Source organism: Salvelinus alpinus, chromosome 5, assembly GCF_045679555.1.
Source record: "Salvelinus alpinus chromosome 5, SLU_Salpinus.1, whole genome shotgun sequence".
In the NCBI taxonomy this organism is placed as follows: domain Eukaryota; kingdom Metazoa; phylum Chordata; class Actinopteri; order Salmoniformes; family Salmonidae; genus Salvelinus; species Salvelinus alpinus.
The window spans coordinates 89,095,537-89,110,584 of NC_092090.1; the positions used below are offsets into that span (position 1 = coordinate 89,095,537).

Here is a 15,048-nt window from a genome sequence, read left to right on the forward strand (position 1 = left end):
CTTTCTTGACATCTTTGTTGTCATTAATTCTTACTATGGTTTTTTATCTTGCCTTACAAAATATGCTACTTTATAGTAGAACCTTCTTTCACCATCTATTCCGTTATTAAATGTTTTAATGATTCTCTTAAATTAGCATATTACAAAGTCATGTTGTAAAGGTAAACAGTCTGATGACTGGTAGTGTATTATTCTGTGTATACTGATGTAGGAGTGAGTGTCAATATCAACTGGAATTGTATACCTGCAGATCGATATGTGGCACAATTAGATGTGAGAGGCATTGATCACAGTGACTTTGGTTTCACTCTCCCTCCCTGCTATCCTTATCACAGTCAATAGAGCCGTACTCTATGTGTCGCCTCAACAGGGAGTTTATGAATGAACCTAAATTCAAACTCGCATTGAACCCCATTTTTTCTGTTCTGAACTTCATTATTAAAAGCAATGTACTCGGAAGTAATTTTAATTTAAATCACGTTCTTGGGAACTTTGAATGGGATATTTTTCTCTCTTCCTGACCTAGCTTTTAAGAGTGATATGATTGAACAAACAGCAAAAGTGTTCCCAACAGTTTTGATAAAAGTTAAGATCAAAACTGTAGTTAAGTGTTTGTTGTTATGAATCAAATTAATTAAATAAAAAATTAAATGTGTGCATGCGTGGGGAGGGAGGGGCAGTCCTTTCAATTTACAAACAAACAGTAACATGTATCTCCATACACGAACAGAGGACATATCATGTAGGAGAGTAAAGAAAATAAAGGAACTTTTGACTGTATATATATATATATACAGTATCAGTCAAAAGTTTGGACACACCTACTCATTCAAGGGGTTCTCTTTATTTCTTACTATTTTCTACATTTTAGAATAATAGTGAAGACATAAACTATGAAACACACACTAACACACACTAACCAAAAAAGTGTAAACAAATCAAAATATATTTGAGAAATTTGAGATTCTTCTGCCTTTACCACAGCTTTACACACTCTTGTCATTCTCTCAACCATCTTCAACTGGATGCTTTTCAACAGTCTTAAAGGTGTTCCCACATACTGTATGCTAAGCACTTGTTGGCTCGAGGGTGGTCTGCCGGGCATTGGGATGACAACCCAACTCGGGTTGAGGAGGGCTTTTAGCGCGTGGAATAGTAGGGACCAATTGGAGGTTTACTTAGTAGAAATGCAAATATCATGGTACAACTATATAGACACTCAATCATTATGTTACTTTTTAATAGTACGTTTACAAAAATATATTCTGATTAAAAGAATGAAAGGTGTGTCTCATTATGGTAAGTGGTGAAATAAGTATAGCCAGTTACAATTGTAATGGCTTAGCAGATAATAAGAAAAGACGATCAGTATTTACCTGGCTAAAAGAGAAGGATTATAATATCTATTGTTTACAGGAAACCCATTCAACAGTTTTAGATGAAGTTTTGTGGAAAAAGAACTGGGGGTGCAAAATATATTTCTCCCATGGGCAAAGAAATTCAAAAGGGGTGATGGTCTTAATTAACAATAATTTTGATCCAAATGTGCAAATTGTCCAAACAGATCCTCAAGGTAGATGGATTATTTTAAATATGTTATTGGACAATAAACAAATATGGCTTGTTAACCTATACGGTCCGAATAATGATGATCCAAGCTTCTTTGAAAATATATATAAGAATTTATCAACTCTACAAGCAACACTAGACTCTATTATTATAGTGGGATATTTTAATACGGTCTTAAATACCTCTATAGACCGGAAAGGAAATCACACTACAAACTATCACCCTCAGGCACTTAAGGAAATCATGAATATCATGGATATATTGGAATTAGTGGATATATGGAGACTTAAATACCCTGATTTAGTGAGATATACATGGCGGAGGCTGAATCAAGCTAGTCGTCTTGACTACTTTCTTATACCATTCTCTCTGGCACCAAAAGTTAAAAAAGTGTTGATAGGGGATAGAATGCGGTCGGATCATCACATAATTGGCATATATATTTCTCTTACAGAATTTCCACGTGGGCGAGGATATTGGAAATTTAATCAAAGTCTACTAGATGATAAATTGTTTAGAACTAGGACAGAAGATTTTATAACTGACTTTTTCAGACATAACATAGGTACAGCAGATCCCCTTATTGTATGGGACACTTTTAAGTGTGCCTTTAGAGGCCATGCAATTCAGTACTCATCTATAAAACAAAAGCAATTTAGATCAAAAGAGTCCATATTAACAAAGGAAATTGAAGGACTAACAGTACAGTTAGATAGCAATAAAAACGGTACCATAGAGGCACAGAATAAGTTAGAGGAAAAACAAAAAGAAATGGAGGAACTTATTCAAGAAAGATCCAGTGTAATATATTATAAAAATAAAGCGAACTGGATGGAATATGGGGAAAAATGCACCAAATTATTTTTCAATCTTCAATATAGAAATGCTACCAAAAAAAATGTATTAAAACTTGTTACAAATGATGGAGTCACGCATGATTCACCAAAATATATTTTGAAAGAGGAAGTAAAGTACTTTAAGAATATGTTTTCGTTTCAGGCTCCTCCATCTCCACTAACTGAAACTAATTGTATGGATTTTTTTCCTATTAATAATGTAAAATTAACATCTGTACAGAAAGACTCATGTGAAGGCCAAATTACAGAGGAGGAACTGCTTGATGCAATTGGGGCCTTTAAAGATGGGAAAACTCCAGGGCTGGATGGCATACCAGTGGAAGTATACAAAACTTTTTTTGATATACTCAAAGGACCATTATTAGCTTGTTTTAACCACTCCTATATAAATGGTAGATTATCAGACACGCAACAAGAAGGTCTGATATCGTTATTACTGAAACAGGACCCAGGTGGTATATACAGTATAAAGATCCAGTCCAATTAAAAAATTGGAGACCTCTTACACTTCAGTGTTGTGATGCAAAAATCCTAGCAAAATGCTTGGCGCATAGAATAAAAAAAGTTTTGTCAGATATTATTCATCCTAATCAGACAGGTTTTTTACATGGACGATACATTGGAGATAATATAAGGCAAGTACTGGAAACAATAGAACACTATGAAATATCGGGGACACCAGGCCTGGTTTTCATAGCTGATTTTGAAAAGGCTTTTGATAAAGTACGACTGGAGTTTATATATAAATGCCTAGAATATTTCAATTTTGGGGAATCTCTTATAAAATGGGTTAAAATTATGTATAGTAACCCTAGGTGTAAAATAGTAAATCATGGCTACATCTCAGAAAGTTTTAAACTATCTAGAGGAGTAAAACAAGGTTGTCCACTATCGGCATATCTATTTATTATTGCCATCGAAATGTTAGCTGTTAAAATTAGATCAAACATTAATATTAAGGGATTAGAAATCCGTGGCTTAAAAACTAAGGTGTCATTGTACGCTGATGATTCATGTTTTCTTTTAAAACCACAACTAGAGTCTCTCCAGGGCCTCATAGAGGATCTAGATACCTTTGCTATCCTCTCTGGATTAAAACCAAATTATGACAAATGTACCATATTACGTATTGGATCACTAAAAAATACACATTTTATATTGCCATGTAGTTTACCAATTAAATGGTCTGACGGAGATGTGGACATACTCGGTATAAAAATCCCAAAAGAAAGAAATGATCTCACTCCAATAAATTTTTATAGAAAGTTAGCAAAAATAGATAAGATCTTGCTACCATGGAAAGGAAAATACCTGTCTATTTGTGGAAAAATCACCCTGATTAACTCTTTAGTCATATCACAGTTTACCTATTTGCTTATGGTTTTGCCTACACCTAGTGACCTGCTTTTTAAATTATATGAACAAAAAATATTCCATTTTATTTGGAACGGCAAGCCAGATAAAATTAAAAGGGCCTATTTATATAACGAATATGAATTCGGAGGGCAGAAATTATTAAATATTAAAGCATTAGACCTCTCACTAAAGGCATCAGTCATACAAAAGTTATACTTAAATCCAAACTGGTTCTCTAGTAAATTGGTACGAATGTCTCATCCTATATTCAAGAAGGGCCTTTTCCCCTTTATTCAGATTACACCTGCTCACTTTCGGTTGTTTGAAAAGGAAATAATCTCCAAAATATCCTTATTTTTTAAACAAGCCTTAGAAAGTTGGTTGCAATTTCAGTTTAATCCACCTGAAAGGACGGAACAAATAGTACAACAAATATAGTAATTGATAAAAAAACTGTATTTATTGAAGAAATGTTTAAAAAAGGTATAATTTTTGTGAATGATGTCATAAATAGGACTGGTGGAGTTATGTCACACATGCAGCTAACACAGACATATGGAAATGTCTGCTCTACCCAAAATTACAACCAATTAATTGCAGCATTACCACAAAAATGGAAGAGGCAAGTAGAAGGGGAAAAAAGTAAGGAACTTGTATGTCGGCCCTGTATTAAAGAACATAAATGGTTAAAGAAAAGTGTGATAAATAAAAACATATACCAATTTCATTTAAGGACCAAAAAACTGACAGCTGTGCCATATAAATTGCAAAATAGTTGGGAAGAGATTTTCGATGTACCCATTCCATGGCACATGGTTTATGAATTGATACGCAAAACAACGCCGGATTCAAAACTTCGAATTTTTCAATTTAAATTACTGTACAAAATTCTTGCAACTAATAGAATGTTATATATATGGGGTATACAATCTTCCCAGCTCTGCAGATTCTGTTGTGAGGAGGCAGAGTCATTAGATCATTTATTTTGGTATTGTCCATATGTAGCTCGTTTTTGGTCACAGGTCCAGGAATGGCTGAAGAATTGCAACATTTGCCTAAAACTAACGCTACAGATAGCAATACTGGGGGATTTGAAAAGCCATGGTCAATCAATCAATAATATAATAATTATTTTAGCAAAAATGTTTATTTTTAATTTACAATCTATAGAAGCTATGAGAATAGGAAGGTTCAAGTCTTTTGTGAAGCATCACAGCACAGTTGAAAAATATATGGCAAATAAAAATCCGAAATGGATGATGTTGGAAGATAGATGGGAGGGGTTGAGTGGAACTGAAGGGTGGGACTAATAACAAGATAAACAATGTAGGGCATACGGGATCTGTGAAATGTGTATAGGTGCGGAGCTTTTGTGAAATAGCACAGTTACAAGTGGAAATAAAATTGGATGGACAACAGAAATAGAGGAAGGACTAAGAACAAATAAGAGAGAACTATTGTAAAGTGGACTGTGTCTGTAAGATGGGTATAAGATGTATAAATTGAAGGTAAAAGCAGAAGTGTTTATTAGTTTACTCCAATTGGGGGATCGGTGGTAGGGTGCGGGGAATAATAATAAAGGTATATTCTTTAAAAAAGTATGTATGTCTATATAGGTATGTGTATGTATATATGTGTATATGTATGCATGCGTGTATGGATATATATATTTACCCCAAAAAATATGGGGGATTGGAAATGATGCAGACAATTACATTGGAAGCAACATTCTTTCTGCAAGATTAAGCTGATCCAACCCCCCAAGAAAAAAAAAAAAAAAAAAAAAAAACACTTGTTGGCTGCTTTTCCTTCACTCTGCGGTCCAACTCATCCCAAACCATCTCATTTGGGTTGAGGTCAGGTGATTGTGGAGGCCAGATCATCTGACGCAGCACTCCATCACTCTCCTTCTTGGTCAAATAGCCCTTACACAGCCTGGAGGTCTGTTGGGTCATTGTCCTGTTGAAAAACAAATGATAGTCCCACTAAGCGCGAACCAGATAGGATGGCGTATCGGTGCAGAATGCTGTGGTAGCCATGCTAGTTAAGTGTGTCTCGAATTCTAAATAAATCACTGAGAGTGTCACCAGAAAAGCACTCCCACACCATCACACCTCCTCCACCATGCTTCACGGTGGGAACCACACATGTGGAGATCATCTATTCACCTATTCTGCGTCTCACAAAGAGATGGTGGTTGGAACCAAAAATCTCAAATTTTGACTCATCAGACCGAAGGATAGATTTCCACCGGTCTAATGTCCATTGCTCGTGTTTCTTGGCAGAAGCAAATCTCAATCGGAGGTGCAGTTAATTCTAATGAACTTATCCTCTGAAGCAGAAGTAACTCTGGGTCTTCCTTCCCTGTGGCGGTCCTCATGAGAGCCAGTTTCATCGTAGCGCTTGATGGTTTTTGCGGCCGTACTTGAAGAAACTTTCAAAGTTCTTGAACTTTCCCCCGTTGACTGACCTTTATGTCTTAAAGTATTGATTGACTGTCATTTCTCTTTGTTTATTTGAGCTGTTCTTTCCAAAGTATGGATTTGGTCTTTTACCAAATAGGGCTGTCTTCTGTTTACCACCCCTACCTTGTCACAACACAACTGGTTGGCTCAAACACATTAAGAAGAAAAGACATTCCACAAATTAACTTTTAAGAAGGCACACCTGTTAATTGAAATGCATTCCAGATGACTACCTCATGAAGCTGGTTGAGAGAATGCAAAGAGTGTGCAAAGCTGTCATTTAGGCAAAGGGTGAATACTTTGAAGAATATCAAAAATCAAATATATAACACTTTTTTGGCAACTACATGATTCCATATGTGTTTTTTCACAGTTTTGATGTCTTCACTATTATTCTGCAATGAGTAGGTGTGTCTAACCCTTTGACTAGTACTGTATATAGGGCATGTGTTGTGATTAATACAGTATGCTAGTCTCTGGAGAAGGTTCCAATCATAATGATTATGTCTCTGTTACATGGCTTCCAAACTCCATGTTCCTCTGTCCTGCCTCCACAACTCCACACCTCCATGTTCCTCTGTTCAGCCTCCACTCCTCCATGTTCCTCTGTTTAGCCTCCACACCTCCATGTTCCTCTGTTTAGCCTCTACACCTCCATGTTCCTCTGTTTAGCCTCCACACCTCCATGTTCCTCTGTTTAGCCTCCACACCTCCATGTTCCTCTGTTCAGCCTCTACACCTCCATGTTCCTCTGTTTAGCCTCCACACCTCCATGTTCCTCTGTTCAGCCTCCACACCTCCATGTTCCTCTGTTCAGCCTCCACACCTCCATGTTCCTCTGTTCAGCCTCTACACCTCCATGTTCCTCTGTTCAGCCTCTACACCTCCATGTTCCTCTGTTCAGCCTCTACACCTCCATGTTCCTCTGTTCAGCCTCCACAACTCCATGTTCCTCTGTTCAGCCTCCACACCTCCATGTTCCTCTGTTCAGCCTCTACACCTCCATGTTCCTCTGTTTAGCCTCCACACCTCCATGTTCCTCTGTTTAGCCTCCACACCTCCATGTTCCTCTGTTCAGCCTCCACACCTCCATGTTCCTCTGTTTAGCCTCCACACCTCCATGTTCCTCTGTTTAGCCTCCACACCTCCATGTTCCTCTGTTTAGCCTCCACACCTCCATGTTCCTCTGTTCAGCCTCTACACCTCCATGTTCCTCTGTTCAGCCTCCACACCTCCACGTTCCTCTGTTCAGCCTCTACACCTCCATGTTCCTCTGTTTAGCCTCCACACCTCCATGTTCCTCTGTTTAGCCTCCACACCTCCATGTTCCTCTGTTCAGCCTCTACACCTCCATGTTCCTCTGTTCAGCCTCCACACCTCCATGTTCCTCTGTTCAGCCTCCACACCTCCATGTTCCACTGTTCAGCCTCCACTCCTCCATGTTCCTCTGTTCAGCCTCCACACCTCCATGTTCCCCTGTTCAGCCTCCACACCTCCATGTTCCCCTGTTCAGCCTCCACTCCTCCATGTTCCTCTGTTCATTCTCTACACCTCCATGTTCCTCTGTTCAGCCTCTACACCTCCATGTTCCTCTGTTTAGCCTCCACACCTCCATGTTTCTCTGTTCAGCCTCCACACCTCCATGTTCCTCTGTTCAGCATCCACACCTCCATGTTCCTCTGTTCAGCCTCCACACCTCCATGTTCCTCTGTTCAGCCTCCACACCTCCATGTTCCTCTGTTCAGCCTCCACACCTCCATGTTCCTCTGTTCAGCCTCCACACCTCCATGTTCCTCTGTTCAGCCTCTACACCTCCATGTTCCTCTGTTCAGCCTCCACACCTCCATGTTCCTCTGTTCAGCCTCCACACCTCCATGTTCCTCTGTTCAGCCTCCACACCTCCATGTTCCTCTGTTCAGCCTCCACACCTCCATGTTCCTCTGTTCAGCCTCTACACCTCCATGTTCCCCTGTTCAGCCTCCACTCCTCCATGTTCCTCTGTTCAGCCTCTACACCTCCATGTTCCTCTGTTCAGCCTCCACACCTCCATGTTCCTCTGTTCAGCCTCTACACCTCCATGTTCCTCTGTTTAGCCTCTACACCTCCATGTTCCTCTGTTCAGCCTCTACACCTCCATGTTCCTCTGTTTAGCCTCCACACCTCCATGTTCCTCTGTTCAGCCTCCGCACCTCCATGTTCCTCTGTTCAGCCTCCACACCTCCATGTTCCTCTGTTCAGCCTCTACACCTCCATGTTCCTCTGTTCAGCCTCTACACCTCCATGTTCCTCTGTTCAGCCTCTACACCTCCATGTTCCTCTGTTCAGCCTCCACAACTCCATGTTCCTCTGTTCAGCCTCCACACCTCCATGTTCCTCTGTTCAGCCTCTACACCTCCATGTTCCTCTGTTTAGCCTCCACACCTCCATGTTCCTCTGTTTAGCCTCCACACCTCCATGTTCCTCTGTTTAGCCTCCACACCTCCATGTTCCTCTGTTTAGCCTCCACACCTCCATGTTCCTCTGTTCAGCCTCTACACCTCCATGTTCCTCTGTTCAGCCTCCACACCTCCACGTTCCTCTGTTCAGCCTCTACACATCCATGTTCCTCTGTTTAGCCTCCACACCTCCATGTTCCTCTGTTTAGCCTCCACACCTCCATGTTCCTCTGTTCAGCCTCTACACCTCCATGTTCCTCTGTTCAGCCTCCACACCTCCATGTTCCTCTGTTCAGCCTCCACACCTCCATGTTCCCCTGTTCAGCCTCCACTCCTCCATGTTCCTCTGTTCAGCCTCCACACCTCCATGTTCCCCTGTTCAGCCTCCACTCCTCCATGTTCCTCTGTTCATTCTCTACACCTCCATGTTCCTCTGTTCAGCCTCTACACCTCCATGTTCCTCTGTTTAGCCTCCACACCTCCATGTTTCTCTGTTCAGCCTCCACACCTCCATGTTCCTCTGTTCAGCCTCCACACCTCCATGTTCCTCTGTTCAGCCTCCACACCTCCATGTTCCTCTGTTCAGCCTCCACACCTCCATGTTCCTCTGTTCAGCCTCCACACCTCCATGTTCCTCTGTTCAGCCTCCACACCTCCATGTTCCCCTGTTCAGCCTCTACACCTCCATGTTCCTCTGTTCAGCCTCTACACCTCCATGTTCCTCTGTTCAGCCTCCACACCTCCATGTTCCTCTGTTCAGCCTCCACACCTCCATGTTCCTCTGTTCAGCCTCCACACCTCCATGTTCCTCTGTTCAGCCTCTACACCTCCATGTTCCCCTGTTCAGCCTCCACTCCTCCATGTTCCTCTGTTCAGCCTCTACACCTCCATGTTCCTCTGTTCAGCCTCCACACCTCCATGTTCCTCTGTTCAGCCTCTACACCTCCATGTTCCTCTGTTTAGCCTCCACACCTTCATGTTCCTCTGTTCAGCCTCCACACCTCCATGTTCCCCTGTTCAGCCTCTACACCTCCATGTTCCTCTGTTCAGCCTCTACACCTCCATGTTCCTCTGTTTTGCCTCCACTTGTTTGAAATAACTTTCATGGCCTTCCCTCACTCCTCTCTCATTTACATTTTACATTTAAGTCATTTAGCAGACGCTCTTATCCAGTCTTCTCAGCTCCATCCCTGTCAGACAAGATGTCTCCTTTCTCCCATCTCCCTCTTCTGAGCCCCATCCCTGTCAGACAATATGTCTCCTCTCTCGCCCTACCTCTTTTTAGCCCGTCCCTATCAGACAAGATGTCTCCTTTCTCCCATCTCCGTCTTCTGAGCCCCATCCCTGTCAGACAAGATGTCTCCTCTCTCCCCCTACCTCTTTTTAGCCCCATCCCTGTCAGACAAGATGTCTCCTCTCTCCCACCTCCCTCTTCTGAGCCCTATGCCTGTCAGACAATATGTCTCCTCTCTCCCCCTACCTATTCCATCCTCGCCGGTGCCCCGGGAAGAGTTTCCTAAGTGCTTATCTGGTGGAGTCCGAGCACTAGAATCCCTGTAGCAGGGCCAGTGGTATGGTGTAGCGTGGGGTGAAATGAATTCATCACATCATTACTGCCGGTGATAAATGGTGGCTCGAGCTGTCATGAGAACGGAGAGGAGGGTGAGGACTGGATGGTAATTCTCTGTTCAGCTCCTGGCTCTTCCTCTGCTCCTCTTTATCAGGTAGAATACTTCCCCTACTGCTACTGCTAACCACCAGCACCTCCTCTGTAGGCCACAGACACTGGATTAGACAGGAGTAAACAAGACAGATATTAGGGATACTATTTTTATCACCATGTCTCTCAATTTCAATTCAATTTCAATTCAAGGGCTTTATTAGCATGGGAAACATATGTTAACATTGCCAAAGCAAGTGAAGTAGATAATATACAAAAGTGAAATGAACAATAAAAATGAACAGTACACTTTACACTCACAGACATTCCAAAATAATCTCTCTGTCTGTCTGTTTACCCTTCACAGGGAAGAGTGACCCCTTCTGTGTGGTGGAACTGAGTAACGATCGGCTACAGACACACACGGTCTACAAGAACCTCAACCCCGTGTGGAACAAGGTCTTCACCTTGTGAGTGCACTTCTGTACCATGTGTTGCCACATACCCATCCTGACCTCATGCTGGGTGGGCTCTCTCTTTCTGTCTGTCTTCCTCACTCTCTGACATATGCCAGTACTTCATATATGTGCACACACGCACGTCTATTGAATTGTGTTGCAACTATTGCTAATATTTTATTTTTGTCTTTTTTTTACTAGGCAAGTCAGTTAAGAACCTATTCTTATTTACAATGACAGCCTACTGGGGAACAGTGGGTTAACTGCCTTGTTCAGGGGCAGAACGACTGATTTTTCGGTTACTGGACCAACGCTCTAACCACTAGGCTACCTGCCACTCCAAATAATAAGATATGAAGTATACATATATTATTTGAAGTAGTATTACAGTACAGGTATTACAGTACCTATAACTACAGCACATGATCATAACAAGGCATGGTTATAAAAAAAACAATCATAGCTATTAATAATAAAAAGAGTTATAATTCATACTTAATTTCCAGTTATTACCCGTTTCCAGTTATGCCACTACTTGTCACATTTGCCAAAGGACATTGTAAAATGTAAGGATTACAATCTGAATACTATTTTGGGATGCACATGATGATCTCTCTGTTTGTCAATTATGTTCTTTCTAGTTCTCTATTTCTGCAAAATCTACATGATCATTGTTTGGATAAAGCACGTTTTCTTAAACATCTTGATTTCAATAATATGATCAAACACTGTCATTACTGCGCGTTTCATTCAACTAGCAAAGCATTGCACAGCGTTTGCACTTAGCCTACTGTAAATAGTCCAAATCTATTTATTTGACAGTGAGAACATGTCATATATTCATGAATCTATATATATCTCATAGAAAATATAGCTAATGCTAGGGGATGGTTGAGATTTAAATTCAGAGGTCTAGGTTTTATCCCCTTATAAATCATTCCTCCTATACATTTAGATTTTGATTGACATGCCATAATTGGATACTATACATGACTATGTACATACATTTATATATATATATTTCAGTCTTCTTTACAGGGAAATACACAAGTGAATTCCCAGGGAAAGCTGGGTAATTTAGTCGTCCTTTGAGTGGCGCCGTGTCTCTCTTTCTGTAAGAGAAACCTCTTTTCTTTCCATCAGCCTTCTCCTCCCTAGCCTACTTTTCAAAGATGACATTTCCTAGCCACAATTCCCTTCCTCCTACAACTCTTACACTCTTTATTAGTTGAGGTCAAAGCTCATAGAGGCTTGGAGTTTCATCATGCTATGATGCGGGTGTGATATGTGTGATTGTAATGGTGTAACGGTTGTTCTGTGGCGAGTAGTAATGTGAAGGACATCCACTCGGTGTTGGAGGTGACAGTGTACGACGAGGACCGAGACAGAAGTGCAGACTTCCTGGGTAAAGTGACCATCCCTTTACTAAACGTGAGTCCTCCTGATGAACTGTCTCTGCTGTCTATCACCTCCCCTAGGGGAAATACTGTAAACAAACACTGGGGAGGATATAAAAACACACAAGATGCAACTGTGGATGAGACTGTTATCATTGCACAAAGCAATAGAGAGAGTGAGAGAGCGAAAGAGAGAGCTGTAAGAGAGAGAGAGCAAGAGAGGGCGAGAGAAAGAGAGATATGTAAGAGCGAGAGAGAAGGAGAGAGAGCGATGTAAAGAAAAGAGCGAGAGAGAGACAGCGAGAGTAAATGAATAAAACACCATTGGTAATGTAATGTACAGTCCTGGCGGGCTAATTCCCCAGGATAGTTCATATCTCCCTGACAATGCTGTGGTGGTAATGAACAGGTACTTGTCAGAGTTGCCACAGTTGTTTTGGGCTCTCTGTCAGATGCAGCAGCTGGGGTTCAAAGGTGGCCCAGGGAGTGTATTCAGCCGGGTATTGCCAGACAGACGGCTGTCATGTCCCTCTCCCACAGATTGAAAATGGTGAACGAAAAGCCTACGCTTTGAAAAGCAAGGAGCTGACAGGGCCAACAAAAGGGGTCATCTTTCTGGAAATAGACGTGATTTTTAACGCTGTAAGTCTCTTTCTTTTCCTCCCCTGTTTTCCTAGTTTGTCCCCACCCTCCACACTCCAGCACCATCGTCTTTCTGTTTGTCCTCCCTCCCCTGCCGTCTCTTGTCGCCCGTCCTCGTTTTCACCTAAATGATCGAAAACTCCCACTCAGCCGCCTTTGTTCGCCCATTCGTTGTCACTGTGTGTGTCCTGCTGGCGGCCATCTTAGTGCTGTGTGTGAGGGAGAGAGCTCTCACTGTAGTCTGTGACGTGCGGCACTACTCTCAACAACATATCTGCATGTACTCAAGACAGTCCATTCAGTTAGAGATCTATGTCATATTGTGAATGATAGCCGTATTGTGTTATTGTGATAATATCCCACCACAGGCTGTGTGTTAAAATGTGTATATTATTCCCACACCAGGTAAAGGCAGGTCTCATGACGTTGATACCAAAAGAGCAGAAATACATAGAGGATGAGCCCAGAGTGTCCAAACAGGTAGGTCAACTCCGCCACCCTCCACTCTGTTGCCTCGTTTAGCTCAGCATCTACTACAGTCCCCCATTAAATGAGATATTTTAACAAAACTCAACCAGTCTTGAGTGGCATCTTGTGAGGCCACAACAGTGGGGACAAGAGTGAGAGAAAACATCCCTCTCTTTCCCACTCCCCCCCCCCCCCCCCCATCCTCAGTCCTTTACTGTGAGCGGTGAATAGAAATGTCAAGCTGTCAGCTCTGGGGGTGTATAAGTAGATTGGCCATCCTTAGTTGGCCCTCTGTGCCACTGCTGCTTTGCACTTCATTGTCACACCGCTCAATGTGGCGGTCCCACAAAGGGCTGAATCGCGGGGGCTGGCCCACATCAGACATGTCACATAAACGTTGTTTGGGCTGAGCAGTCACCCGCTCCCACACCCTTTTGTCTCTCTCCCCTCCTCTTCTTTCTCTCTCTCACTCTAGCTCTCTCTCTCTGTGTGCTAAAAGATGCACACTCTGCACTTTCCCCTGTGTGGAGTGTGAACCTCCCTGTCCACCCTCCCTGTTCACTCCTCTCTGTTTTCATCTGTACTTCACCTCTGACTCATAGAGATGCCCCATGTCAGCATCTCTGAATGATGATGTCATCGATGGCTTTAGAGAGATTGCCCCGTGAGGGCTCTTTTGTGTGGGGCTAGTCCCTGTTGTGGCCGCTGTCTGTCCTTACAAACACAAGACCCCCAAACCCAAAGTAGCCAGTCAAATACAGACATTATATTACATTACAATTCCACTATTCAGCAGTTGATATCTGCATTCATTAAACTACCATGGCCAGGAACAAAGCAGGAACAACTCCAGGCTGTAGTTATAACGGGAACCAGAGTTTGTCCTGGTATGGTCATATGATCCCGGGAAAACTCCTGGGCCTAGATATAACTACTAATGTTGGAGAAGGAAGTACATTGGAGAGAGAGAGAGATAGTTTACAGTGGTCCCTCTGCTGCTAGTTACAGTAGTGTGATCAAAGCGTGTTCGTGTGCAGGGATGTGGGTGACTCAGAGTGCTGTTGTCTTCAGGGGGTGGATGTCCCCACCAGGACACCGTAGACTCACAGTCATTCTCAGTTCACCACTACTCTACCTTGAATAATGAATTAGGCAGTGGTCTAAAAATACAACTACCTCTAAACGTCCCAGAATCCTCTTAAAGACACATCCGAATAACACTTTCCCTCTTCGGGGACTACTTCCTGGATGTGTTTTATTCTGTCATGTTGTTTTGGTATTTCGTGATTGGAACACAGCAGAATGGGACTGTGGTGCTTTCATCATCTGTGGCCAGATGCCTGCCTGAACTCCTTAGGGATGTGAAATCATCACGGGCTGTTAACACTATTACTATGACTTGCCTTCAGCTAAAGAGACTTAAAGAGACACAGCTTCAGTGAACACGACTTGATTTAGTGATTAAGTTTCTTATAGTCTCAGTATTTCGTTAACAATATTGTGCCAATACTTGACCAACACTAGGCTGGCAAACTGATGGGGTATGAGAGACCAGATGACATATTGTCCTTGTTGCCATTTGCCCATCATTGCTCCAGTATCTCATACCCCATCACATTGCCAGTATTATGGCCTTAAGAAGCTTTGTACCACGGCTTGGCTAAATACTATATTCTGATTAGTTGAGAGGGTGTTGATTACATACAATTACATAAAGAACTCTAGAATGAGAGTTGACTAA

The 15,048-nt window shown here is 42.1% G+C and overlaps 1 protein-coding gene across 1 annotated transcript in view; it reads left to right on the top strand.

The window, feature by feature from the left end:
- Window positions 1-15,048, top strand: part of LOC139577178 (multiple C2 and transmembrane domain-containing protein 1-like) — a 291,904-nt gene that overhangs the window by 199,613 nt on the left and 77,243 nt on the right. The window contains exons 11-14 of the mRNA XM_071404089.1: window positions 10,710-10,812; window positions 12,129-12,231; window positions 12,738-12,839; window positions 13,245-13,319. Coding sequence (XP_071260190.1) covers window positions 10,710-10,812; window positions 12,129-12,231; window positions 12,738-12,839; window positions 13,245-13,319 — 383 coding nt within the window. The remainder of the gene's footprint in view (window positions 1-10,709; window positions 10,813-12,128; window positions 12,232-12,737; window positions 12,840-13,244; window positions 13,320-15,048) is intronic.